Source organism: Micromys minutus (assembly GCF_963924665.1).
Source record: "Micromys minutus genome assembly, chromosome: 16".
Taxonomy (NCBI): domain Eukaryota; kingdom Metazoa; phylum Chordata; class Mammalia; order Rodentia; family Muridae; genus Micromys; species Micromys minutus.
The window spans coordinates 47,032,021-47,059,082 of NC_137985.1; the positions used below are offsets into that span (position 1 = coordinate 47,032,021).

The following is a 27,062-nucleotide window of genomic DNA, read 5'->3' on the forward strand; positions in this document are numbered from 1 at the left end:
GTTTAGTTCAAGTTTAATCTTAAGTTTAGTTTTATCTAGAGACTAGGAAGTTAGGGGCTGGAGTCCAGCCAATGTGCAGTTCGCCCAGACAGTCTGGCCGGCTGGGTGGTAGTCTGCCAAAATGAGGGAATAAGAGAAAACATGGAGGAGGAACAAAGAAACATGGGAACTGAAGGGAATCAACTTTGCTTTTCCTTTACTAAAACACTTACTTTATTAAAAGTTAACTATGCTCACTGCCTCCCCATTTCTTATGTCTCTACCTTGCTGAGTTGGTGTCCAACCCCACTATTACACATGGTCTTGTCTTGAAATAGGCTCAAGCTCTGGGCCTGGGGACTTTGCCTTTTGTGACTGGGTTACCAATTGCTTCTGCTTTGAGTCACATCTCTGTGTAGGCTTTCCTTCACATTACAGACCCTTCACTAACAGTCTCATACACCTCTTTTAATCTGAATTAAATCACGATACTGGAGGGATGAGAAAACTCTTTCTAGGCTTCACGTTTTTTATGAGGCGCAAGCCCCTGTGTTTAGCGGTTGAGCCTCTCTACCTTGGCTGTTATTTGCATGTTTCATAGACATCTCATGTTTCGGTGTTTCACAGAATGGCACTGCCATCCCTTTGGGGTTGTCCTTCCTAGAGGTTTATGACTGCTGCCTCCATTTTACATCTGCCACTTACCACACAAGGCTCACACCTTCGGCAGCTCTGAACCACACGCCCTTCCTTTCCTTTGTCCTGTTGCAGTGTGGGTGGATCATTGTAAAAACATACTAGTGACCTCCCAGCTTTCAGTCTTTTGGGTCCCTCCCACTATGATTTTCACCAAAATCATTAATTTTGTGTTAACCCCCATTTGAACCTTCATTATAATGCCTTATAAGAGCTATATTTTTGGCTTTCTCATTGCATTATAAGCTCCATGAAGGCAAAGCTTTTGCCTTATGCATATGTATTGATATAAACCCACAAAATACCATAATGTTTCGTATTATTCTTTGAAAGGCCACCAAATATTTTACACAAGGCTCACTATTATCCCTATCATATATTGTGCTAGGTTCTAAGCACGTAAGAATTAAAAAGACACGGTCCTTGCAGTAGATGTCAAAAGGAATGTTGGGTAAGAGACACAAGAATGTTTCTATATTGTAAAATGGAATTACTGCTTATTTGTACAACATGATAATATCATGCATATATTAAGTCCGGTGGTTTGTTTGTTTGTTTGTTTATTTATTTATTTATTTATTTATTTATTTATTTATTTATTTATTTTAAAGACAGAGTCTAGCTGTGTACTCTAGGCTGGCCTGAAAGCCAAGACCTTTCTGTTACAGCTTCTCAAGTGCTGGAACCACAGGCATCTGACAACCATGCCCAGATATCCTGTGACCCTTTTTTCTCACTATGGCTTTTTTATGGCTTGACTATGAAATGTTCCCATGGGCTCATGCATTTGAACATGGGGTCTCCAGCTAATGGAGCTGTTTGGGAAGCTGTAGAACTTTTGTGGGGCCTCAGTGGAGGAAGGGGTCATTGCGGGGAAGACAGTGAAGTTTACAGCCTGGCCCTGTTTCTGCTTCTCATTGCTCTGTTAATCTAACAAGATATAAACAGGCAACCTCATATTCCTGCTGCCACTGCTGCAGGCCACTCCTATTGCTAACGTGTCTTCCAGTCAACCTGTGAGCTGAAAAAAAACCCCTTTCCCTTTAAGTTCCCTCTGGCTAAGTAGTTGATTCTAACAATGGGAAAAAGTAACTGAAAGAAAGAAAAATAAAACAAAACACCAAATAAACAGTGAGAAGTAGCTTCTGGGAGGAAGCTGACCTCTTCAATTCATTGGAACAGGTCTGGGAGGAACGTGAAAGTTTGGAGCTGCAGGCTATAGAAACCCACGATTCTGTAAGCAGAGGTCAATAGGAGGGTAATATACAGAATTTAGTGAGTCAGTGTGGTTGGGAGTTCAGGAGACCAGAGTGTCAATAAAAATGTGGCAAGGCTCACGGAGTTGCAGAGGAAAACATTCTCTATTGGGAACAGAACAAGACGCCATTTATGTCACATGCCAGCAAAGAATCTGGCTGTATTCTGCCTGTGCCCCAACAATTTGAGTGAAGATAAATTTAAAAGTAACAAAACCAATTTGATTGGAGATTTCAAGACAGCATAGCCCGTGGCCTATGACACGTATATTTGGTCTCTGTCTGGAAGTGGTTAGAGCTGCATAAAGGACAGGTAAGGAGGCCAGGACAAGAGCAGCTCTCGTGGCTAAGGAGATGAGCAGTGAGCCTCGGTTCTCTGCGCTGGCACACGGCATTAGTTGGGAAGTTGCAGACCTTGTAGCGTGAGGACCTCACTGCAGGACGTGTGTCACGAGGGGATGGGTCTGGAGGGTTATAGCAGTCTTGTTTCTAGCCCTAGCCTCTCTCTTCTGGTTCAGTGAGATGTGAGCAGGTAGTATCATATTTCTGCCACCAGAGCCACACGCTGCTCTAGCCATAAAGCCTTCCCTCCATGATACACTGAAATCTCAGACAGTGAGTCAAAATAAATCCTTCCCCACTTAAGCTTAAGGAGCTTCTTGTTATATACTAGGCTATAGTGACAGGGGAAGATATGTAAGTCTTAAATATAAGTCTTCAGAATAAACTGTTTTCTACTTTACAGAGACACTAGACTTAGAAAATACATGTACAAGGCTAAAGAAACATAGCCAGTATGCAACTAGACGCTAAGTTAAACCCAGTGCTTCTGACTTTAAAAGCTAATTCTTAACCGCTTTGTCAAAAGGCCTCAAAAATCCTCTATGGAAGCCACCGTGGAGGTTGCTGCCACAAATTCGGTTTCCCAGAGCTCACTGCCAGCAATTGGAATTCTGTAGGTGAGGAGATGGTCCTGCTAGTGAGGGTCCCTCAGGTGGTTATGGAATAGGTCATCGGTCGATCAGAAGGCTGAAATTCTTCAGTGAGTCACACTGTCTCCCAGGGGACGGGCAGTGCAGACAGAAGAACCAGCATGTGCAAAAGCTGAGGACACGAAATGAGAGCTATTTCTGAGTTATGTGAGAGGTCAGGCCCACAGAGGTGAGTGATCAAGGACAAACTACAGGTACCTGAGCTTTTAGGACCCTCGATGTGATGAGGCCCCTACAACCTCAAATGCTCTAATCTGCCCTCCACTGAATAATCACAACGTTATCTTTTAACAAAATCAAAGTCACCTATAATGAGCGTCGCTCTCACACTGGCTTTGACTGCACACTTCCATTTTAAAGGTCATTTAAACAAAGGTGTGCTCCTAATGTTTGGTATCCTAGGACATATTAAAACCAACATTATTCATCTTACGTAGTCTTTCTAGTCACCAATTTTAATGGTTACAAACATTTAATTGAGATAATGTGCTTTCATTTATTAAACTGTTTACTTAATATCAGGAGCTTAATTTGTTTCTAATTTTGACATCAATGAAATTCTTGAAGTTGCTATGTTCTGTAGCATTCTCTTATAATCTTAAGAAAAAAAAAGATGTTTGCATCTTTGAAGTAATGAGAAAGAAAATATCTAAGTACAGAACCTATGCAAATATGCTGAGGCTGATGGCTGGATTAAAGAATACTAATGAGTAACCCACACGGTGCGGGCTGCTTTTCCTATACACGAACAACACACCATCTCAGTGTATTCTGCGCGCACTCTATAGTTCACGAAAGCAGTTTCTCTACACAGCCATGTGCATTAGAACAACTTCATGATGTAGGCATGGCAGCCGGTTTCTGCCAGTTTCTTTTAGTAAAAACTAAATGAAGTAGTTCCTTGACCTGTTTAATAATAGAGATAAATTTCAGAAGGTGGGACCAGATGACTTCAAAGCTCTTTATTATGTATAAAAAATGCCTTTTAGTTCAAGATAAATCCAAATAAAGTTATTCATGCTGAAGAAAAATTATAATAAATGATAGGAAAGTTTTCAAATTCAGTAAAGTTCCAAATTGAAGACACTCATTTTAGAACACAGGCCAGTATCAGCACTGTTATGAATGGTACTGTTTCCCAGAGGACAAGTCTCCCAGAGACAAGGGCTATAAGGAGGCAGTTATGGTTAAGGTAGTTATGAGCAGGAGCCTGATATGATGTCAGGAATGTCCTCGAAGCAGGGAGACACCTGAGGGCTCAGCTGCTTTCTCTGTGATGTCAGATGCATTGAAAAGGTGGCGGTCTCTAACGCCTATGAAAACCTCACCAGAAACCTAGGCAGCAACAACTCTGACCTTGGGTTTTCCAGACGCTAGAATTTGGAGAATTAAATTATGAAGTCTATGACAGGTTTTCTATCAGCTTAAGTGAACAAAAACCATAAAAGTGCCATTCCAACGATAGTTAAGAATGTTCCAGAAGCAGCCTTAGGACTAAGTAGATGCTGAAAGCATTTAAAATGCACGTTAGAAAAATGCCTGGATAAGTGGGAAGTGACAGGTACAGAAAACTGGGACATTAAAGATGGTGCTGCGGCCTCCGATGGAGACAAGGAGCCCATTATTAGGAACTCCCAGGACGGTGACCCATGCCATAAAGTGGCAGAGAATTGGAGACTGCACTGTGTTCTTGTGGTCTGTCAAGGAAAGCATGCTTGAGAGATAAAATTGGACATTTAGTTGGGATGTTCAAGTCAGGTGGTGAAGAAACACCTTGGTTTCTCCTGACTGCTTACAGGACAGTGGGAAAGGGGATGCAGACTATTTGGTCTGCTCACAGTGTAACAAGGCATGCATGTTTAATCTTATATTTTGTTTCAGACAAGATCTCATGCAGCCTCAGACTCTATGTAGCTGAGCTGAGAAAGACTTGAACTACTGATTCTCCTGCCTCTGCTACTGGAGTGCTAGGACCGCAGCTGTGAACCACCGCACCAGGCTTGAAAACTTGTTCTTTACAGGGCACTGAGGGTGTGTGTGGGCTAGACAGCCATTTGATACAGAGGTCTCAGCAGAAGTCAGGGATGAGGACAAGGTCGTATGAGTGGAGACAGCCAGTTTGGGTGCAGTTTTTGTCTAAAGTGGATTCAGGGAGTAGAAGGGGTAGAAAGACTCCCAGCTATTCTGAATTCTATGGGCCTGGCCCATTGGTAGCCCATGAGCATTATTCTGTAAAGAAGAGGAAAAACATCATGGGGGAGATAAAGAGGTCAACACTTGCTGTAGAGACGGCTCAGAGGTTAGCAGCATTTACTGTTCCCAGCACTCACATCAGCCAGCTCACAGCCACCTGTAACTCTCTGGTTGCAGGGAATCCAGTGCCTTCTGGCTTCTGCAGGCACTCACACACACCGACTGCACATATACTCATGTGGGAATGTAAACATGGCACATATACATTAGAAAAAAAACTTAAAAAAAAATCAATGTTGTTCTTACTAAGGGTCTAGTGGATAGAGTTATTTCCTTTTCGGTGTCAAGAAAGGATGAGCCCGTTTTCTGGATTTAGAGAGCTAGGGGGGGAAAGTGTCTTGGGGGTGGAGAACCTTTTCAAGGAGCTATGAGTGACAGAATATCAGATGAGAACATCTTTATGAGTTACGGGCACTTGAGACTTGTAGATTTGGACTTTGGTACCCATCTCTCCCTTCTCTTTTGCCTCTGATTTCTCACTTTTCAGGATGAAATGTCTATCCTCTGCCAGTGCACAACTGTATTTGGAAAGCAAGTAAGTAGTCTAGCTTTACCAGGATCACAGACAGCAATGCTGCATTAAGTTGAATTATACCTTAAGTTTCGTGCATATCTCATTTAGAGAACACGGAGATGAGATTTTAAATAAGGGCTTTAGAGTTGGTCTTTAGGAATAAGACTTTTATGGCAATTGGGGTGTATTTGCCTGTGATAGAGACATGAGGGAGGAATGAAGGATAGAATCCCATGGACTAAATTGTGTCTCCTTCTAATGTATATGCAGAAGCTCCTAAGTGCAATGAGACCACATCTGAAGAGAGAACCCACAAAGAAAGAGATACTTAGGTAAGTCATATGGTTGAGACCTGGATACAATAGGACCAGCGTCATAAGAAAAGATACCTCTCATTATATGTGAGGACTCAGAATAGTCCTTACCAGAAAATAACCAATTAGAACTCCGACTTTGGACTTCTCGGCTTCAAAAACAAGACTCAATTTCTATTGTTGGGCTATGGGTTTCAATTGGTAGTCAGGTGTTTGCCCAGCACACACAAGACCCTAAGTTCAATTCCCAGACACACACACACACACACACACACACACACACACACACACACACACACACACACACACACGTTTATTTAAGCCACCTAATTAAATCTATAATATTCTATTATGGCAGCCTAAAAAAAAAATGACAGAAAGTAAATATTTTACAGTTTACCACTGCAGAGACCAATGACTCATCTCTGCAAATGGACTTGCTTTGCAATATTTTAAGAGAGAAGCCCTAACTATTGGTATGCTCTAAATCCACTACTATGGGAAGGGAAACTTTAAGAAGACAAACAGTAAAGCGGGTTGTTTGGGCCAACCCTTGGTTTCATTTACTCATCTCTGCAAATGCAGGGGTCTCAGAGTTCTTAGAATTTATCGCTTTAAGATTGTAAATCAATTAGGTACTTCTGGAAATGCCCAGAAAGGCTTCAAAGAGACATTTATATTCAGTGTTTAGTGCAAAACACCCTTTCCCAAACCTGCCAACAACTACCAGTATATAATCACTTGCCACCTGTTCTTTTGAGATTGCTTTTGTATTATTACAAGCAAAGAAATCAATACTACACCATTGATTTAGGAAAGAGACAAGACGGTGTGGCGATAACACATAAAGTTAGTCAAGCCCCACTTCTCAATTGTTTTGAAAGAACAGATAGTTTTATGCCCCTTTCTGAAATAGGTACTCATTCTGTACTGGTGATCTTGTAGCAATAAAGACCCAAGATAGATAAGGTACTATAACCCCAATTGATATAATAGCTCTTGAGAGATACACAGAATCTCAAAATGTCTTTTTATACTCAACAATAATATATTAACTTGGGTCCACATCTTCTCTCCACAGTTTATCCTTTGGTTTAATTTTAAAAGTGTGGGCTGCTGCTGCATCAGGTCAAGACAGTTAGAGGTGGAGGAGAGACTGCAGAATACAGCTGCAGAGCTGGTGGGAATGTGTGTCTAGATAGGGAGGTATGGCCAATTGTTTACCTTACCCATTCATTTACTAAGAAACCATCTGGTCTTTGTAAGCTAAATTAACATGTAAAAGTCATTTAGATTATGTTAATTGGTTTTGAACCAGTGAATAGAATCAGTGAAAGGAGGCAGTGGGAACGGAGGGCATTGTAGGAGCCTGTGCTCTTAGCACCTTTCACTTGTCTCAGCTCACTGGTCACCACTGGAGTCCCACGAAGCACACGGCTTACCACTTCAACATCCAAAGAAGCCCCAAAGACAGCTGTTGTTATTGACAAAGCTAAGATGGTAAGGTCAGGATCAGAAGGCGAGTATTTGGGAGCTCATAGTCCACACCACAGTGGTTACTCTCATGGGACTTGTGGGTGGCTGTTACAGTGAGTATAACTGAACAAGAGTCATGTGGCCTGGGTATCTCAAAGTAGTGGGTTGTCCAGAATGGTTTAAAGAGTAATAACATGGCAAAGTATAGGCTGCACAGTCAGAAATATCTGAGGTGTGTGTGTGTGTGTGTGTGTGTGTGTGTGTGTGTGTATGAGAGAAAGAGAGAGAGAGAGAGAGAGAGAGAGAGAGAGAGAGCGCATGAGTTGGAGTCCATATTCTCCTTCCACTCTTTGGGTCCCGGGGACTGAACTCACCAGACTCAGTTATCAGGCCTGGTAGCCTGGTAGCAAGTATCTTTGCTCAACGAGCCGTTTTGCAGGCCTGATACCTATGTCTAAATCCTCGCTCTACTCCTTGCTGTGACCTCAAGCAAGTTAGTTACTTCACTGAGCAAAACTTACCTCATGTGTCCCTCCATCCATTAAGTTGCTTCTTATTTGGTATTTGGTCTCAGTCCTTCTAAACGCCCATAGAATGTTAGCTTCCCTGTATTTCCTTAGTGTCTGTTTTTCCTTCCAGAACTAAACCTGCTAATATATGAGGCTCACTCACTTTCACACAGTGGAGGAGAGAAAGTGGGAAGAATGGATCTGCTTTGGCAACAAGGTAACAGGAAGAAAACATTTGGGTGAAATTTTCAATATTTTCCTACCTTGACTGCATAGTTACTAAGTGGATCTTTTGCATACGAGGCAGTGTAGTAAACCGCATCTCCAGCTTCGCAGCACGGCTTGTCACTGGTTAACCTGAAGTCTGACCAGCTGTCCACTCCAAAGCGGAGTTGGTCTTTCTGCCCAGCCATGAAGAGGTCTTCACATTTAACTGCCAGTCTCTTCAAGGCGTCTGTATGAAGGCTTCGGAGCTTCCCCACTACTTCCTCCCGATTGTCAAGTCCTCGATAAAGTGCTTGTCTCTGTGGCTTCTGGATGCTTCGAGCTTGTCTACAGGAGAGACCACGTCGGCTAGAGAGTGACTCCATACTGTTGGAAAACCTGTCCTTAACACTGAGAGTAGCTAAGCTGGAGATACTGTTTGCTGCTGAAGGAACAGGTCTCTCCTTATGCAAAGGTCTCTCCAAGGATCCGTAAGACTCAACGTCCAGTCCCTTGAGTTCATAGCTAATTGAAGACCCAGCACTGCTGGCATCCCAGTTGGGATCAATATCATAGGTGGGATTAGCCACGACGCAAAGACTACTCTCCATGGATTTCTGAAGGTCTTTGGAGATTGGCTCTGTATTGGCTCGTATCATTTTCTTTGGCAGTGGGGGTGGTGTGGGTTGGGAAGCATTCAATACTTCTTGGTCTGTCTTCTCTCCAAAGGCAATGGCATCATCCAATACTCCCTTGGGATGCCGTGGATGCTTGGGAGGTATCATAGCTGCTCTAGATTGTCCTGCATTGTTTTTAAAGAAAGAAGAAGAGAATGAATCAAAAACATTGACCTCATTTCATAATCGAAACAGTTAGAAATTCATGATGTAGGCATGGGGAATCTAGTGATCATCAATGCTTTCTCCGACATGAAGTATGAAACCAAGGAACAAGCGCCTGGACACTGAGGGTATTGAATCCAAAGCTTGACTGGAGTAACAAAGATGAATTATGTCTCAGCAGTTCTCTGGCAGAGTTTAGGTGGTGAGCTTTGTTTTCAAAAGGAATCTAGATTCTCCAGTCCTGTCTCCAATAATATTGTTAGCTGTCACCACACTACAGCGCTAGAAAGGAGAGACACTAGAAACATCTGCATGTGACAGCAGAGATGACAGCACTTGTGGATCAGGAAAATACCTGGGAATCCCACTGAAAACAGAAGTGAGACTAGCAATGAGACCACTGCACAGAGCCTGACAAAAAAATTCTTCTGTTTCTTGTCATATCATTCCAACTTTACATTGTATATAGCACCTGCCATTACATAGATGGACATGTAATTTATGGATCTAATAGCTATGTTTAGAGGGCAAACATGCAAGGGTTCAGTGATGCTGTTTCTCACATAAAGACAGAAATATATTATTAAAGTCTATAAGAGCTACTAAAATTAGTCATGCTATTAAAATGAGCCCTTTGCTTGAGAGATAGAGGGAGAATATAATGTCTGGTTATGGACTGTGTTATGTTGCTGTCCTAACCCCTGGTATCTATGAATAGGTCCTCGTTTGGAAATAGAGTCTTTGCTAATATGATAAGGTTGAGGTTAGGGAAGGCTCCAATTCAATATGGCTGGCATCCTAATAAGAAGGAAACACAGTGTGAAGACAAACAAGGAGATCACTATGTGATGACAGGGTCAGAGACAGAAACGATTCAACTGTAAGCCAGGAATGCCAAAGATGGATGGCCATCATTAAATGCCGGGCAGAGGCAAGAACAGATTCTACTCAGTGTCTCAAAAGAAGCAGGTTTTGTGGACAGAAGTTTCAGTTCAGGTCCCTAGACTTTATTAAGTTTCTGTTGTATTCAGCAACCTATTTAAGATGCTTTATTATGACAGTCCTAGGAAAAAATACATTTTCCATTTCTAATCATACAGACTTCAGGTAAGTGGATGGTGTGATGGTTAATATTATCAACCTGACGTGATCTAGAATCACCCAGGAAACCTATGGATACATCTGTGAATGTCTGTATTAGGCTAACTGAGGTGGGAAGAGACACTCCAAATGTGAGCAGCACCATGCCTTGGGCTGTGATCCTGAACTGAATAAAAGAAAAGAAAGTGAGCTGAACACCAGCATTCAACTCTCTCTACTTCCTGGCTGCAGGTGCAAAGCTGCCTCATAGCTCTACTGCCATGACTTCCCCACCAAGCTGGACTGTCCTCTAGACCGTGAGCCAAAACGAAGCTGTCGTCCATGATCTGCTTTTGTCACAGCAGTGAGGGAAGTCACGGATATAGATGCTTCGGAGGATGATAAGGTGTGCTGGCTTGTTTTGCTAAAACCATATCCTTGAAGAAATACCAATGGTGAGAATCAATATAAGCTGTGATAGTCAATTCCACTTCTTATATATAGTATCTTGATAAAGATACCCAGGAGTTTAAATAAACTACTAACTACCACATATATACAGCAAACTGAAGGATCTCCTCTTTCCATTAATAGCACATGACAGTGTTTTTATTAAGGAAGAGAGCGGCATTAAACACAGACATAAATATACAGAGAGAATGCATGGTGGGGGTGGGGAAGAGGAGGGGGAGAATAAAGGGAAAATACATAGCTCTAAGGGAGTGAGGGTTTTTTTAAAGACTTTCTGATTGGGATGTGGCTTAATGCAGTGCTTGCCCAGAATGTGTCAGCCCTTGGGTTTAAACTTTATTAGCATACAACTAACTAACAAACAAACAAACTAACAAACTAACTAACTAACTAGCTTCCTTTTAATGAAGAAAAACTCAGGACTAGATGGAAACACTGATGAATTCTACCAAATGCTTAATATTAATTAATCCGAAGTATTATTACCAATCCTTTGTAAGCTCTTCCAAAAAGTAGAAGGGAAGAGCTTGAATTCTGTAGGAGCAATGTTACCTAGACAACCAAACCAAAGACATCCAAAAACCCTAGAGACTAATGTTACTCATGGATATAAGTGAAAAAACCCTACGACATTAGCAATTGAATCTGGCAACACTTTAAACATCATAAACACAATAATGTGCCAGAACAAATTGGGTTTGTCCAAAGAATGCATGGTTGGTTTAATACCTTATAATTGATCAGTATCTTATACTAACAAAGTAAAGGAAAAAAGCAATCTTATATCATCTTTTCAAAATTGTAAAAAGATAACTGATAAAATCTAATGCCTTCCCATGACAACACTTAACAAATCTGGGGCAGAAAGGAACAATTGACAGCTTCTTTTGTTTTTTTCTCCTGTTTTGTTTTGTTTTGTTTTTTTTTTTTGAGACAGGGTTTCTGTGTAGCATTAGCTGTCCTGGAACTCACACTGTAGAGACCCACTCACACAGTAGCCTCAAACTCAGGGAGATCCACCTGCCTCTGCCCCCCAAGTGCTGGAATTGTCAGTAATACAAGGACTTTGCTATCACCGTCTTTACTCTATACTCTCCTCAAGCATTTGCCATGGGAACAGCAAATAAAAACATCCAGGTTAGGAAGAAGTAAAGCTATTTTATGTATAGATATAACCTTGTGTTTTGAAAAGCACAAGGAACCATACGAATATCTATTAGAAATAACATGCCAGGGCTGGGACTCTAGCCCAGATGGTGGAGCACTTGCCTAGCGTGAACGGTGCCTTGGGTTCAATTCCCAGCATGTTCCTAAATTGAATGAGGTGAAGTGTACATATATAATTTCAGCACTCAAGACATGAAGGCAGGAGGAGCAAGAGGGCAAAGCTATCTTTAGCTACACAGTAAATTTGAGGCATGTGTGAACTATGTGAGAAACTGTCATAAACAATGAAAAGGGAGAAAAAAAATATAACAGTTTAGTGAGACCACAAGCAAATAATAATCAGTATACAAAAATTAATTGTAATGACTAATCTAAAACTGACATTAAGAAAATAACCCTATTTGCAACAGAGACTAAAGTATTAAGGGATAAATTTAATTAAGCAAAAGTTGCATGTTGAAAACTATAAAACATCGTTGAAAGAAATTAAAAAGTACCAGGATAAATGGAAATTAGTCATGTTATTAAAAAATCAGTCACATTATTAAAATGACTAATTTTATGCAGTCTATTTAAACTCATGGATCAGAGACCTTAATATTGTTAAGATGGAAATACTCCCCATATTGACCTACAGATTGAATGTAATCCTCATTAAAATCTCAGTTGGACTGTTTGCAGAGTTGATGTGGGGACCCTAAAATTCATGTGGAAACATAAGCAGCTTAAGGCCAAAATAGTTTAGCTCATTACAAAATTATAGTGATCAAGATGGCGTGGCACCTTGTAGAGGAATGTAATCGGTTTTCAAGGTTAGAAAGAAACCTTTATATTAAGGGGTCAATTATATTGACAAAGGTTGTCCAAACAATTCAGCTGAGGGCAGAACAAATGGGGCTTTGAAAGTGATCACACATATGCAGAAAACAAGACAAAAACAAAACCTAAGTTGGAGCCCTATCTCACACCGTACAGAAAGATAAATTAAAATGCACAAGAGATGTAAATGGAAGAGATAAAACTACAAAACTCTGTATTATTCAGTGCTGGGGATCAAACCCAGCCTCAGGCTTGCTCAACCATTGAGCTATAGCCTCACTCCAGAAATGTGACAAAGCACAGAAATAATTGGTCATGTCCTCGAGTTGGGCAATGGTTAGTTCTGAAGCCCAGTGAAAAATGACAACAGTGTCCTACAAGAGACAAGGAAAACAAAACTTGTATCCTTGAAGGGCATCTTTAAGAAAGCAAAGAGAAAGTTTCAGACATGGTCACACATCCCTGTAAACCTGGTACCTGGAGGCTGAGAGAAGCTTTGCTACATAGCAAGGTCTTGGACAGACACCAGAGGGAGAAAGAAGAGGGAGGGAGGGAGGGAGGGGAGAAAGAGAGATGAAAGGCAAGACGAGATAGGGAAGAAAAAAACACACTGAGAATACATACGCTCACACTGCATATTTGGTAAAAAGCCTGCAACTAGAATATATAAAGAACTCTCTGAAGAGAGCAAGAAACTCACAGACATTTCTCCAAAGATACTATATGAATGAACAATACATATATGACAGGTGTTCAACATTACCACTCATTAAATAATGACACAAAACCACAGTGCTTCATATGTACGAGGATCATCATAATAAGAATAAAATAATAATATCCGTAGGTAACTGGTGAAGATGTGGAGAAATCTGGATGATCTAAGATAAAATAGCTACCTTGGAAAGCGGCCTGAGCATTTCACAAAGAGTAAAACACAGAGTCATCCTCACATGAGCCAGCATATGCACTCCTACAGAGACATCCAATGGAAAGAAAATCTATGTCTACACAGAAACCAGAATACATGCTTATACTGTATTATTCATAACAGCTCCAAAGTGGAAACATCACAAATGTTTATCACCCAATGAACGGCACACAAGATGTGGTCTAGTCACACAACTGAATGTTTTGAGCTTGTTTCATTTTGGTTATCTGTTCCTCTCTGTAGTTCAAATCCAGGGTCTCATACATGCTGGAATACTCTGAATTATAACTGCTGAGTTATATCCCTGGCTGTCCTCACTCACCTTCAAACATTCTGCCTCTGGGGAGTGTTAATTCCATCACCCCCAAACTGACTGATCTTTCCTTTGGAACTCTGATATGCCGTGTATGCTTTATATATATATTGCTCTTGGGTCACAGTCTTGAATTTTCTACTGAATTTGCTCGCTGATGGCAGGGACTGTGTCCTGTTTTTTATACATAAGACCAAGTACGAATCTGGCTGGGAATGGGTGGCTAGGAAAGTAGAGACAGATATAGATAGAAAACATCCCCCAGTTTTTGTCCAGGTCCTAGAAAAGGTCTTATGAGCTGCCTTTTCCAACCACTTCTCCAAATACAGAAAAACAGAATTACTTGTGGCTATGAGAGTAGGATTGTGAGTTCCAGAAGGGCCTTTCTTCTTCTTAAAAGTTCTCTGTGGATTAGGAAGTGCGGCACAGCCTACTGCGTGCAGTTCTTCAGTGCTTATCGGCAGGGCTGAGGGTGGGCCGGCCACTACTTTCAGAATACAGTTCAGACTTTGTACAAGCTAGTCAAGGTTCTTTGTCTTATCTACCACTAATTCTTAGTGACTCTTCAACATGAAGTACTCCTGTCATTGTGCCTTAGAACTGGAGTCACAGATGTCTGTGAAGTGCCGTGTGTGCTGAGAACCAAACCTGGGTTCTCTGAGAGGAGCAAATGCTCTTAACTGCTGAGTTATCCCTCTAGTCCACATTGTCTGTTATTTAGTCAATCATCAATCTCCCCCCCCCCCATCTTTAGTTGTGTGTGTATACATGAGTGTAGTGCCTGCAGAGCTCAAAGACATCAAATTCTCCTTGGAGCAGGAATGACAGGTGGTTACGAGCCACTTGATGTGGATGCTGGGAGCTGAACTCAGGTCCTCTACAAAAGCAATACACATTGTTAACCCCTATTCCAGTGCCCCTACTATTGTATTTTTGCCTTAGTAAGGGTGTATTCTGTCTTTGGCCCAGCCCAACCCTTCTCTGATGTCCTCTACTTTTCACTTCAAAATGGAAGCCATCACTTCTTTCTGTGTTCTCTTGGCTCTCTTGCTTTATTATTTTGTGCCCAGTTTTTTTTTTTTTTTTTTTTTTTTTAAATACATCCTTCCAGAATCTCCTGTGGTACCAGAGAAGCAGCATGTGTACAGTAAATGTCTGCTGAACTGAAGGACAGAAAACCAGCAGGACTGGTCATTATTCCAAATGGAAAGAGACAGCCCAAGTAGCCAGATATAAAAATAATTACACAGCCCTCTACCCCAACAGCAGTCAGGCTCTCATGGGAGCCATGGGCATTTCACAGGAGAATCAGAAACTTGTTCTAAGTGAAGCCAGGAGCATCCCACAGTCCCTGCAAGTAGGTCAAGCTAGCTTCTAAATCTGAGAGTGTTTTGTGTTTTTGTGCTTTATTTCCCCCCCCCCCCAGAGAGAGAGAGAGAGAGAGAGAGAGAGAGAGAGAGAGAGAGAGAGAGAGAGAAAGAGAGACACAGAGAGAGACAGAGAGAGAGACAGAGAGAGACAGAGAGAGGACATCACAAATTCTGATCATTTGGGTCAATGCCCTAAAAGTCTGGTGTCTTAGCTGCGTTTATTTTAAACTTTTAATCCGGCACATTCTTCTGAAGTCTCTGGGATCCAGACACCAAAGCTCAGTTTTCAGCAGCAGATAGAACATCACATACTCTGCATTTTTGTGGCATGCCAGCTTTCTAAATAGAAAGGGAAGGGGAAGAGAGAGATTGATTCTAAGCCTTGCCCTGTTCTGAGTTAAAACGGCCCTCTGGACAATGTTTGTATTGAACCAGCCTCAAGACTTTCTGTCTTCTCCAGCCTCTGCACTCTACTGTAACTTCTTCCCACTTACACACGCCTTCAGGTCGGCAGACAAAGACAGTCCTGCATCTCATCATCTCCCGAAGCAAAGGATGGAAACTCGATGGGAAGGGAAAATGTGATGAGACTAATTCCAAGTGTGTTTAAAACTCACTGAGAATGAAAATGGTTAATACACGGCTCTTATAACTTACAAGGTTGGTATAAATACACAAGAAATGGGGGTATTTCTACAATAAATATCTTAAAAGATGACTGCATACTGAAAAGCTTAAAATAGTGATTACATCATTATAGTGATGGAAATTTAAAGACACGTTAAAAACAAACCATAAGTGTTTGCTTGTGATCTGGTAGCATTAAAGTTTTAAGGCCCTAAATAATGACACATTTAAACAGGAGCTGTCCTTTGATCACAGGTCACTCCTTATTCTCACAAGATATGGAGGCGTGGTTTCCTGACCAATCACACTGCTTCCAGTCAATCCACACGGGGCTCCCAGGATGAGCTTTAATCCTGAGTATGCCTCTTCTAAAAAGGCCTCAGTGCTCTCCGGTTTCTATTAGTAAAAGATGCAGTGTTCTGCCCTAGATTCCTCTAGAAAGAAGCTTTCACGACTTTGCAGCACAGAGCAATTATCACAGGGACTCTGAAAGACAGTAGCCTCATGTCTTCCTCTTCAAAGATCAGGCTATGCGAGTGTTCCCAGACCCTTACCTGGAACCACAGCCTTTGGTCGTAAACAATTGTGTGCTAAATTGAAGTATTAACGCTCCAATTAACAGATCATATCTCCCTATCTAAAATACAGTTTCAATCTTCATAACTAATCTGCACCCCTATCTCAAAGCAAGTAACATACATTCATGTCCAACCATGGAAGCATATACTGCACTTTATATAGATGCTACAGGCTGCTACTGTTCACTGGCTTTGTCAAATGAATAGAGCCTCTCGCTGGCTGGGCCAGCACTCTGTCCCCAGCAGCAGGCTTCTGATGCTTAGGAGAAAAGGCTCTCCTCTGCCAAGCGTTCTGTTCTTACTGTGCTGGGGGCACTGGGCACAGTGAAATAGAAGCAGCAACTGGCAAGTCATGGGGTGCAACAACCTCCTGTCAAATAATAAAACTGGCTGCCTTCCAGAGATCCCTCGCATGCATCTTCAAATAGACCACTGTTAAAGGATGTCAATGGTGTAGCAGCTGACAGGTCCAGTGTTTACCCAGTCCTGTTACAGAAAACCTCCTCAAAGTGACAGATCATTGATTCAGGGGTAAGTTATCTATGCAATTTGAATACTGTACTCTATTAATTAATTCTCAAATATAGAAAGTATTTTAAAATAGGAACGCAACTAACTTAGGAGCAAAAATTCCATTCCTTTTAATAGAAATAATTACAATTATAGGAGGTATAACACATGCTTAAACAAATGTTCAAAACTGCCAACTTCAGCTAGTTTTTTTTTAAAAGTCCAGATAATCTGAACTGCAATTCTTAAAATGTCTTATTGTATTTATTATTTATTTGTTTTGTGTGTGTTTGTGTGCGCCTGTGCGTGCACACCCATGTGCACGGGTTTGGGGCTCAGGAGACAACTGTGGGGAGCTGGTTCTCTTCACCCATCATGTGGGTTCCAGGGATTTGACTCAGAATTGTCTGGCTTGGTGGCAAGTGCCTCTCTGTGCTGAGCCATCCTGACAGCCCCTCACCATCATCTTTGGTTCGCATAACTAACACTCTAGTGTATGGAATGCTTTCTGCTCAGTAATCATTGCGCACATTTGTGAATTGTAAGGTGCTCCTCAGAATGGCTTCTTAGGGCATTTCTAATGGCACTCCAAACTCACACTGAGACCAGCAGTATAAGGCAGGCCTTCATGTATGCTTGTTCACCTCACTTTTGACAAACAATGTGCCACAGGTGCTTCACTTTGGTGTTTAGGGGAAGCTTTATGGATTTGCTTAAATTACCTGAAATGAAGTTTGTGGTCAGACTCTTATGGAGACCCATAGGAGACAGAGGCAAAGTTCATACAGTTCCTTAACTAGGAGATGTATGCATTACGTCCAATAGTAGAAAAAAATAAGCCAGTTCAATGGATTAATAGAGCATGTAAACCATGACATGAAAGTCTCTTACGTGAACTTTCCTGGGAACAGTCAGAATTCTTTCATCTGAAATCTTCAAAAGTCAAACCCAGCAGTCATTCTTAGCTCATTTATTCAATCACATTCTTAGCACCTCCTGTGTGTTTTAGATAATGTGCTAGGCTGTAAGGATACAGAGAGACGAGGAAGCAAAAAATATGTGAAGAGGGACTTGATTGAGCTTTTAAGAAAGCAATGCTGGGTCCTTAGTTACACAGTGAATGGAGGGGGCCTAAAGTTATCAGCTGGGTTTCCACAGAGTAGAACTCCTCACATGCTTCTGATTCCAGCCGGATAACAAAGGAGTCAGACGCACTGCATAAAAGACAACCAGTGGCCCTTCTTCAAGACATTTTAAGATGGGCATAAGAAAGAAAGAATGCCAACAGTTTAATAAAAAGGGATATTTATTCTATTACTTCTTCTGGGAATTGCTTAGGGTGCAGACACGCCCTAAAATCAGATTGAGCCTGATTAAGAAGTCACCAGGTCAAGGCCAGCTCTCCCGTGGTCCTTGCTATCACCATCCACAGTGAAGTCACCAGCCTGTTGGATGGCCTGCTCTAATGACCTACTTTGTTTCCATCACATAGGATCAAACACAAAACCCAGGGTGAGGCTGGCAGCCAGCAGGCCCCGGCAAGCTTCCTGCCCCCATAGAGCTGGGGTTACAGGCATGTGTGGCCCGACTTGGCTTATGTGGGTACCAGGGACTTAAACAAAGGTCTTAATGTCTGCATAGCATTTGCACATATTTTCACTTTCCTGGTCCCCAACCCCTTTTTGTTTTTAAGATAGGGCCCCATGTTTCTGAGCATGGCCTTGAATTCCATACCCACTTTCCAAGTGCCAGGATTACAGGTATGGGTTACCATGTCCAGCTCAATGATATCATTAAAAACAAAGTTACTGGAGCTTTAAAGAACAAATAATTACCCAATGGGGGAGTTTAAAACTGCATGGAGATGATTTGCTGAATGTTTTAAAAAACAGAGTTCCAAATGCTACCTACGTACTTGATCCACCAGGGAAAATGGCAATCAATCCAAACCCTCAGCTTCTAGAACCGACGGAATCAGCCTTAACTATTCCTCCTCCTGAGCAGAATGAAGCACGCACCAGGTTTGCTGCAAGGTCAAGCACAGAGCTGCTGCTGCACTTAAAGAAGGCTTGAAGCGAGTTATTCTTCTAGGTCTAACTTTGCCGCAGATTGTTCGAGTTTTGGTGGTTGATGAGTGCCTCAAAACGTATTTGATGGTTAAGGTGCAAAATCCACCATGAAGCTGGACAGCTTCAGAACAGCTGTAAGTTCCATGAGACGACTAGACTTTAGGTCTGGTTAATTTTGGAGCATGATATTTTTTACCTGCAAGATTTTTGTTTGCTTTTAAAATAAGAATAACAAAAAAAAAAAAAAAAAAATCCCAATGGAAGACAGGATAACATAGGATCATGTAATTATGAATAAAGAAAGTGGTCTGTGCTTCTCCTTTGTTCTGGTGCCGGGCATCAACCCATCAGGGCTTGATGAGAATGTAATGACGGAGAGTGTGAGAGCTGTGAGAGCCTAAGACTCTCCAGGTTCAACCGTCTCTGCTTTGCTTTCTTCACCGAGCAGCGAGAAAACATCTAAGCTTACAGTTAAGCTTGTAAGGATTCCTTTTTTGTCCTTCCTTCCTTCCTTCCTTCCTTCCTTCCTTCCTTCCTTCCTTCCTTCCTTCCTTCCTTCTGAGATAGAGTCTCCTGTAGCTCAGCCTGGCCTGGAAGTCACTACTTAGCAGCTGAGGGTGACACGGAATTCCGGAGCTTTCTACCTCCATTTCCAAAGTGCTGGGATTAAGGCATGTGCCGCCATGCCCCACTTTCTTTTATTCTTCTTTATTTCTTTGGAGGGACAAAGCCTTATTATGAACCCGAGGTTAGTCTCAAGGTCACGATTCTCCTGACTTAGGGTCCCAAGTGCCGGGATTATAGGTGTAAGATGTCACACACCCAGTAGCCAATAGAGAATTTAAAAAAGAGATGTGGTATAGTATTAACTCCTAACAATTGTGATACATGTTACTGAGGCAGTGATGAAAGAAATTTTGGCATAGCAAAGATATCTACTCATATAATTCCTGATATGCTATTTTAGGGCATGAAGTAAGTAAAAACTTCATCTCATAATGTACTTCTAAAAATATAAAGGAATGAGAAAAGCCCAACAAACCATTCAACTATAAAGTTTACAGAAATTAAAGTTAAGTGTTTTCTTTTTAAAAAGATTTGTTGTACCATCTGTACTCATAAAATAAATAAATCTTTTTTTAACATTTATTATTTATTTATTTTATGTATGCGAGTACACTGTAGCTGTCTTCAGACACACCAGAAGAGGGCATCAGATCCCATTACAAATGGTTGTGTGCCACCATGTGGTTGCTGGGAATTGAACTCAGGACCTCTGGAAAAGCAGCTACTGCTCTTAACCACTGAGCTGTCTCTCCAGCCCTAGAAGTCTTGTAGAATATAATTTCAAGTATTCGAGGGTGGTTCTGACTGACTCTCAGACATTAGAGCATTTCTCCTATGGCTTCAATCTTTGGGACTTATAAATTAAGAAACCTGTTTTTCCAGTTTTCGAGTATACTAGTTGGTTCTGATATCACTTTTCCTTAAAATAACATGAAGGAGGAAAAAGACAAAGAAGGGAGATGAAAAATGGGGTCCTTCAGAGGCACACTGAAGGTTTCCACACAGGCCCAGTGGTTCATGCGGATCTTTCTGGCATAGTCCTTGCTGAACACGTCTTCCCTACAGGTGATAAACACCAACCCTCCTCATGTTCTTCCGGGTTTTCCCTTTCAGAAGGAAACTGTGTGATACTCAGAGGAGGGCGATAACTCAGAAGTCACTGGAATCCCAGAAAAATCAGTGAGGAAAGTAGAGACCTGAGAAAGCTCTCAGACACTTGTGATGCAAGCCTGTTTACTCCCTTGCATGTTCTCATTACAGGTCTGTGACCCTACCCGTCAGCCCCTGCCTCAGCACCTCCAATGATAGGACTCATACTTCGAGTCTGCGATACAAGCCAGAAATCCCACCCTTCACGTTATTCAATCCTGTGTATATTTTGCCCTGAAATACACCTTCAGTTTGCCCACTGTTCTCCCAACCTGGACTGAGGCCCCTGTCCCTCATCCTCTCACGTAGTCCTGCAGCAATGGTGCCTGCTACCAAACACCATAGCCTACGAGCAACCATTTTCATTCACGTCAGTCTGTCTTCTTGAAGCCCTTTTATGGGTCACTATAACAAATAACAAAAGGTCTCAGATTTTAACCTGAAATACATCTTATCTAATGCTCCACATTGCAGCAGCCTCAACGGCTGTGACAACGAGCTATTCTGTACCTCATGACCTTGTTCACTCGTTGCCTTTGTCTGGAACATTCTTTCTTCTGAGGGTGAGTTGAATCAGCTCAGGAATGATGTCTGGGAAGGCTTCCTTTGGCACCCTCCTTTGTATACATGAACAATATCCCACGTGTGTTGTCACATTGTATTTAACACATTACCCTCAATTCAAGTTCCCTTCCTTTCTTCAGGTTGAATCCTTCAAGGCAAGGTCTACACCAGCACCTTTAACACATGGCACAGGGCTCATGGCAGCAGGCATTTAAAATCAGCCCGGCAAAAACCTGAATATTGTGTTTTGAAGCAAATGTAGGTTTATAACTCTAATGGTGTGGCTTTTGATCCTCCATGGAAATAGAACATTTAGCCAGTACATAAAAAAAAGACTAGGCTTAGGCACTGTCTAGAGAACCTTTGTACTTACCTAAGTTGCTGTATGTTGCGCTGCAGGGACTCACGTCTATAGGCTCCGAAGTATCATCCTTTTCTCCTTCCCTTTCCAGGCCCGGTGCAGGCAACGTTGGCGTGACTGAAGTGCCATCTGGCCTCCCAGCAGGAGTTCTTGGATCCTGAGGAGAAGGTTCCTCTGCCGCTTCATGGGTCACGCGACTGAAACAAATCAGACAGGCCATCAGATTTGTATTCCAAAGTTCTATTAACATTTAGATTCATGTAGCAGGGTGTAGTGGCATATGTCTTTAATCCCAGCACTCGGGAGGCAGATGCAGGTGTGTATCTCTGTGAGTTCCAGGCCAGCCTGGTGTATCTAGTGTGTTAGCTAACTAAAAAGAATCTGAGACCTTCATACATGATCATTAAGTCTACATTTTTTTTAAAGGGAGAAGAGGTAACAATAAAAGCTTATGAAAACTCAACTGACTAAAGAGGAAAATACTCAAGAATTTATTAAATCAATTGGTATATTTACTATATTTATTAGATTCCTTAATAGTTCTCTACTACTGCAGTAAGGGCCGTGCTTTATTTACTTAGCACATAGTATTTGTTACATGTTCAAATATTTACTGAGGTATTTAGAAAGAACTAGGTGTAAGACTGTGATTATACTATGTGACTGTAAGGATGAGTTAATGGTTTGGTAAGTTAATGGCAGGTAGGCTGAAGATTGGAATAGGAGGAGAGGGAAATGGGAGAGTTTAACCCTTCGGTGAATCTCCTTTAAGAAAACAAGTCTGAAGCATCCTGCTGGCCACAAAGCAGTTAGAGAACAAGCTTTCTCTTTCCCACCACCACTTACTTTTAGCCAACTCTTCCCTGTCTCCCCACTCCCGATATGAAACACATCAATTCTATGTTCACGAAGTACAGGGGGATCAAATTGTCACTAATTGTTGGGGAATAAAACAGCCAGGCCAGCAAATCTCAAGTTGCTGGCCAATGAAATATATTTAAAATCGGATGTCTTTAAAGGTTCCAGGGTCTGAGAAGTGTTCTGAGGCCACCAAATCTCACCATATTCTTTCTGACTTCTTTATGGGCAAAGAGAAAAGAGGATAAGAAATTTTTTGGGAGGCAGGGCCACTACATGTGTGGATGTGTCTTCAGGTCAGAGGATGATACCAACGGTCCTCAATGACTTCTCTTACTTTTTTGAGGCAGGGTCTCTCACTGAACCTAGAGCTCACCGACTGGCTAGCCTGGCTGTCCCTCTAGGAAACACTACACCGAACTGTGGAAGTACAGTGTTGAAGCTTTAACATTTTTTTATTCCTCTCAAAGATGAAAAGGTATTTTCTAGATACACAAATTATGCTGCCTTGAAATTAGAAGTAGTTTGTGTTAACATTCGCACAGCAAAGAGAATTTTCTTTTTCCTTTGGTATGTGCATAACAACACGGTAACATCCAATCTTGATGCGAAGTGTCCCTTGGAGTGGCTCCCAAGTGTCACTTCACTTTGGTTTTACTGAGGCGAGGAAACCAAGCTCCTTGTTATCATGTCCTTACGATGTCCCCTCTCTTGAGAAACCAGCTACGTGTGGAAGCCTCTTTTTGGCTTTGATTACTCCAGTAGCCCAATGAGAAGAGGCAGCATGTTCGCACTGACTGCCGTGCTGACTGCCGGAGGAGAAATTCCTTCCCACGTCTCCCAGCCCCATGAGCCAGAGCCCATGATGGAACTTTCAGTTCACTCTACATTGCCTACACTGCCGCTGTAAAGAAAGACCTCAGGCTCTCTTGGCTTGGAAAACAGTATTACTGAAGTTGTGTAGCCAGTGGATTTCTAGACTTGCGTTTCTGTCCAAATAAAATAAAATTTAAAATAAAAGACTCGTAAGAAGGTGTCCTCAGATTACCTCCTTAAATCTTCACTTGATGTATGTTTTAATGACACAGAAGTAAAACCTCTTACAGAAACTTGTGGGCTGGAGAGAATACTCAGCTGATAAAGTACCTACTGTGTAAGGAAAGGACATGCATTTAGATCCTCAGAACTCATAAAATATTCTGGTGGAATGTCCCAGCACAGGGAAGGCAGAGAAAACCACTGGGACTTGCTGGCCACCCTGGGTTTGGTGGTACGAGTCCAAATTCTCAGCGATTCTGCAGGCTAAAACAAAAGGACTTTAACACCAGGCCTGCCTGGGCTCCGCTGGGACTACAAGAGCAGCCCGGGCAATGGAGCAAGGCAGTCTCGGATTAAAGGAAGTTTATAACGGGCTGAGACTAGCTTGAGAGAAAGTGCTTGTCTAGTCTATGCTAGGTCCTGGATTCAACGTCAGACAGGTTGTTAGGGACCCCAAATCTCTGAACTTGCTCTTGGTTCTTTTCCTTCATTTTAAAGTTAGCTTATTTATATATTTCACATGAATGCAGGTATGTACTTGCATGTGCAGGTAGGTGTCTTTGGGGGACAGAGGTTGATATCAGCTGCCTCTTTCTGCTGTTCTCTACCATAGGTTTTTATTTTTGAGACAGGGTCTCTCACTGAGCTTGGAGCTCACTCTTTAGTCCAGATGTGCTCCAGAGCTGAGGTTACAGTTGTGTGCCTGCCACACCTGCTTTTCTACCTTGGTGCTGGGGATAAACTACCGTGAAAACCACTGTGATAGCAGCTGTCCTTAACCTCTGGAATCCCTGCGTCTGCTCCACACACGTAACACGGAACTCTGCTCTAAGGCTGTGGACAAACAACGCATGGAAGCAAAAAACCGAGAAATATCACAGACTCACCCACTGTGCTCACTCACACAGCTCCCCATCGAAGGGCATTTTCACAGGGTCTCCTCAAACCTGTTAGCCATGTCCTAAAACCGTCCGAGCAGAGGCCACTGAGCTCCGAAGAGGTCCCAACTGTACAAGCTCTGCCGAGACACTCGGATCCTGAGCCTTGGTCACACCCTCTGCACCTCGACCTTTCCTACAGGGGCTTGGTCTTGGAAATGTGCCCAGGTACCTTTGGGGAGCTAAGCATGAATGCTAGACTTATTAACCCTTTGAGGACCAGGGCAGCATAGACTATATAACAGGTCAGAATGCACTGGTATACAAGGTTACCCGTTAAAGTGTCTGTCAACTATAGGAATCTATGCAACAGTTTTATGAATTTGCAGATGTATGCTGAAATGTTTAACCTGCATTTACAGTGACCATCTTAAAAGGAGTAAGGACTTTAAAAATGCATCTACGCTATGTCATGTCTTAAGGCTTGAAAATGAACAGAAGAGCTCTTTGTATTCTTAAAGTAGTAAGAGAGGAAAAAGAGAGAGGATCTAAGAGTTGAAATGTAGGTAGTGCCACAGAGCCTAAAGGCTGAAGAACTGAGGCTTCGAGAGCAAGAGCAACTCATTTCTAAGTACGAATATTAGAAAGAGACAGGGCTGCCAGAAGAAGGGAAAACCTGCCTCTTAGTGTCAGAGTGGGCACATTAATTGCATAAAGGAGTTTGGATCATTTCTTAAGAAAACAAATGATCAAAATAATCAGAAAATCTTCCCAAATTCTAAAGTGATCCTTTATACAGGCTTTATCTCCTGACCGAATGCCACACCGCCGTCTCACTGGGAAGTGTTTAATGTGATGGAACACTTGTGTGGAAATGAGACGCTGGTAGTTGTTTGCTTAGCGCTTTGATCTTCTGAACTAATGGCACTATGAGGAAGGAGATAACAGAGATGACGAGAACTCGCCGTCTTTCTAGAGATGAGTGGGCAAAGTCCTACAAAATGAAAATCATGAAGAATATAATTTGAAAGTCTTATTATAGGTTGACACACATTGAAATCACAAAATAATGACCAACTAGGTATCTTTTCAAGGTAAGTAAATTTCATATTCATTTTTATAAAACAAGACTATGTTTAAGTAATGAATAGCCTGTGAGCTTTTTATAGTTCTGCTATTTAAATTCTTTTCAAAGAGTCTCTAGTCTGTAACAGAAGGTGGGAAGTTTGTAATATGCTGATGATGTCTAAGTCCTTAATCTTTGGGTTCTGTCAAACTGGCTTAGCCTGTCTGTCACCCATCAGTGATCATTCTGTCTTCATGATGGAAGGTGATATAGGTCCGACTGCACAGCTGGCTCTTGGGATCCCTGGGTTCTATATGCTCAGGAAGAAAACATCCAGGAAAAGAGAAGTGGACCACTACTGAACATACACACTTTATTTCTTCCCATCATTCCCCAAACAAATCAGAAAAATACCAGTCACACTGCATTTACACTGCAGTAGGTTACGATAAGTGATCGAGAAAGAAGTTAAAGTCTATGAAGAGACATGCATGGTGGGACACCCGGGTAAGATCAGGCCTTGAACTGAGAGCTCAAGGCCAGATTATGTTACACAGTGAGTGTGAGGGTCACCTAGGCTAGGTGACCAGATTCTGTCTTTAGAAATAAAACAAAATGTCTACAAGAGGTTATATAAAGAGTAAACCCCACATCATTTTTACAGAGAGACTCAGACATCCAAAGACTTTGTTGTGGTATCCAAGAAAACCTTGAAACCAAACCCCAGCAGACCCTGAGGGGTGACTGCACCTAAAATCTTTAACCAACTTTTCTTTTTTTTCCTTCTCTATAGTTCCAACTTTTCATTAAAGAGTGTTTTTTTTTTTTTTTTTTAAATTGCAGTTTGATATGTTTGACCTAACACTTAAAAAACTCATATTTGCTACAGAGATTATTCTTCTGAACTTGTAGGATGGATGTAAGGTGTTCAAAAGCAACAGACACACAGATCTGTCTGTTATCTAATAAATCCCTTGAAGGTTAAATCTCATCAGCCTGCAATATTCATACATAATTCAAAGTTATGGAAACAATCTCTCATGTGAAAGCTCACTTGCTTTACCCAGGTGGTAGGATTAATCATTATAGCATCAAATGAAATAATCTTTTTTTTCCTGGAAAATTTGTTCAAGACAGGTTTTTTGTAAGAATTCTGTTAAATGTCTGAATGTACCTTTTAACACGCAAATCAAATTTCCCATCAGTACAGATTAAAGGCCTTTCTGTATCTAAATATTTCCATAATTTTAGCTCAACTTTAAGTTTCAAATTCAACCATCTTTGTTCAGCTTCAGAGGGGGCAGTTAATGGAACCAGAATTCTTTAGAGACCATCTGTCTCTAGGGAAACAACATTTTACATTTTTCCTGTCATCTCTTTTCAGCTGCTACAGACGTCTCTACATGCTCAAAACCACCAATAAACTAGTGAGATATTTAAAGTGCATTATTCCTAAAATTCAAACATCAGAGGGATGTTCTATGGTTTTGATTTTGGTCTCTTGGGCTGTTTACTTCTAGGGTTTCGAGGGACAACGGCCTTTGCAGAAGTGGGATCAGCTGTCAAGCCTCTAAGGGGAGTCATCATGACCCACACCTGTAAAACCTGTTG

General features: G+C 41.7%; 1 protein-coding gene across 3 annotated transcripts in view; it reads right to left on the bottom strand.

Moving 5' to 3' along the window:
* PEAK1 (pseudopodium enriched atypical kinase 1) overlaps nucleotides 1–27,062 on the bottom strand; it is a 202,176-nt gene that overhangs the window by 15,416 nt on the left and 159,698 nt on the right. For all 3 annotated transcript variants that reach the window (XR_013975366.1, XM_080930101.1, XM_080930102.1), the window contains 2 exons: nucleotides 21,624–21,808; nucleotides 8,253–8,995 (listed from right to left, as the gene is read on the bottom strand). Coding sequence is in view for 2 of the 3 variants with exons in the window: in XM_080930101.1 (XP_080786227.1) it covers nucleotides 8,253–8,995; nucleotides 21,624–21,808 (928 nt within the window). In the remaining variant the exon portion in view is untranslated. The remainder of the gene's footprint in view (nucleotides 1–8,252; nucleotides 8,996–21,623; nucleotides 21,809–27,062) is intronic.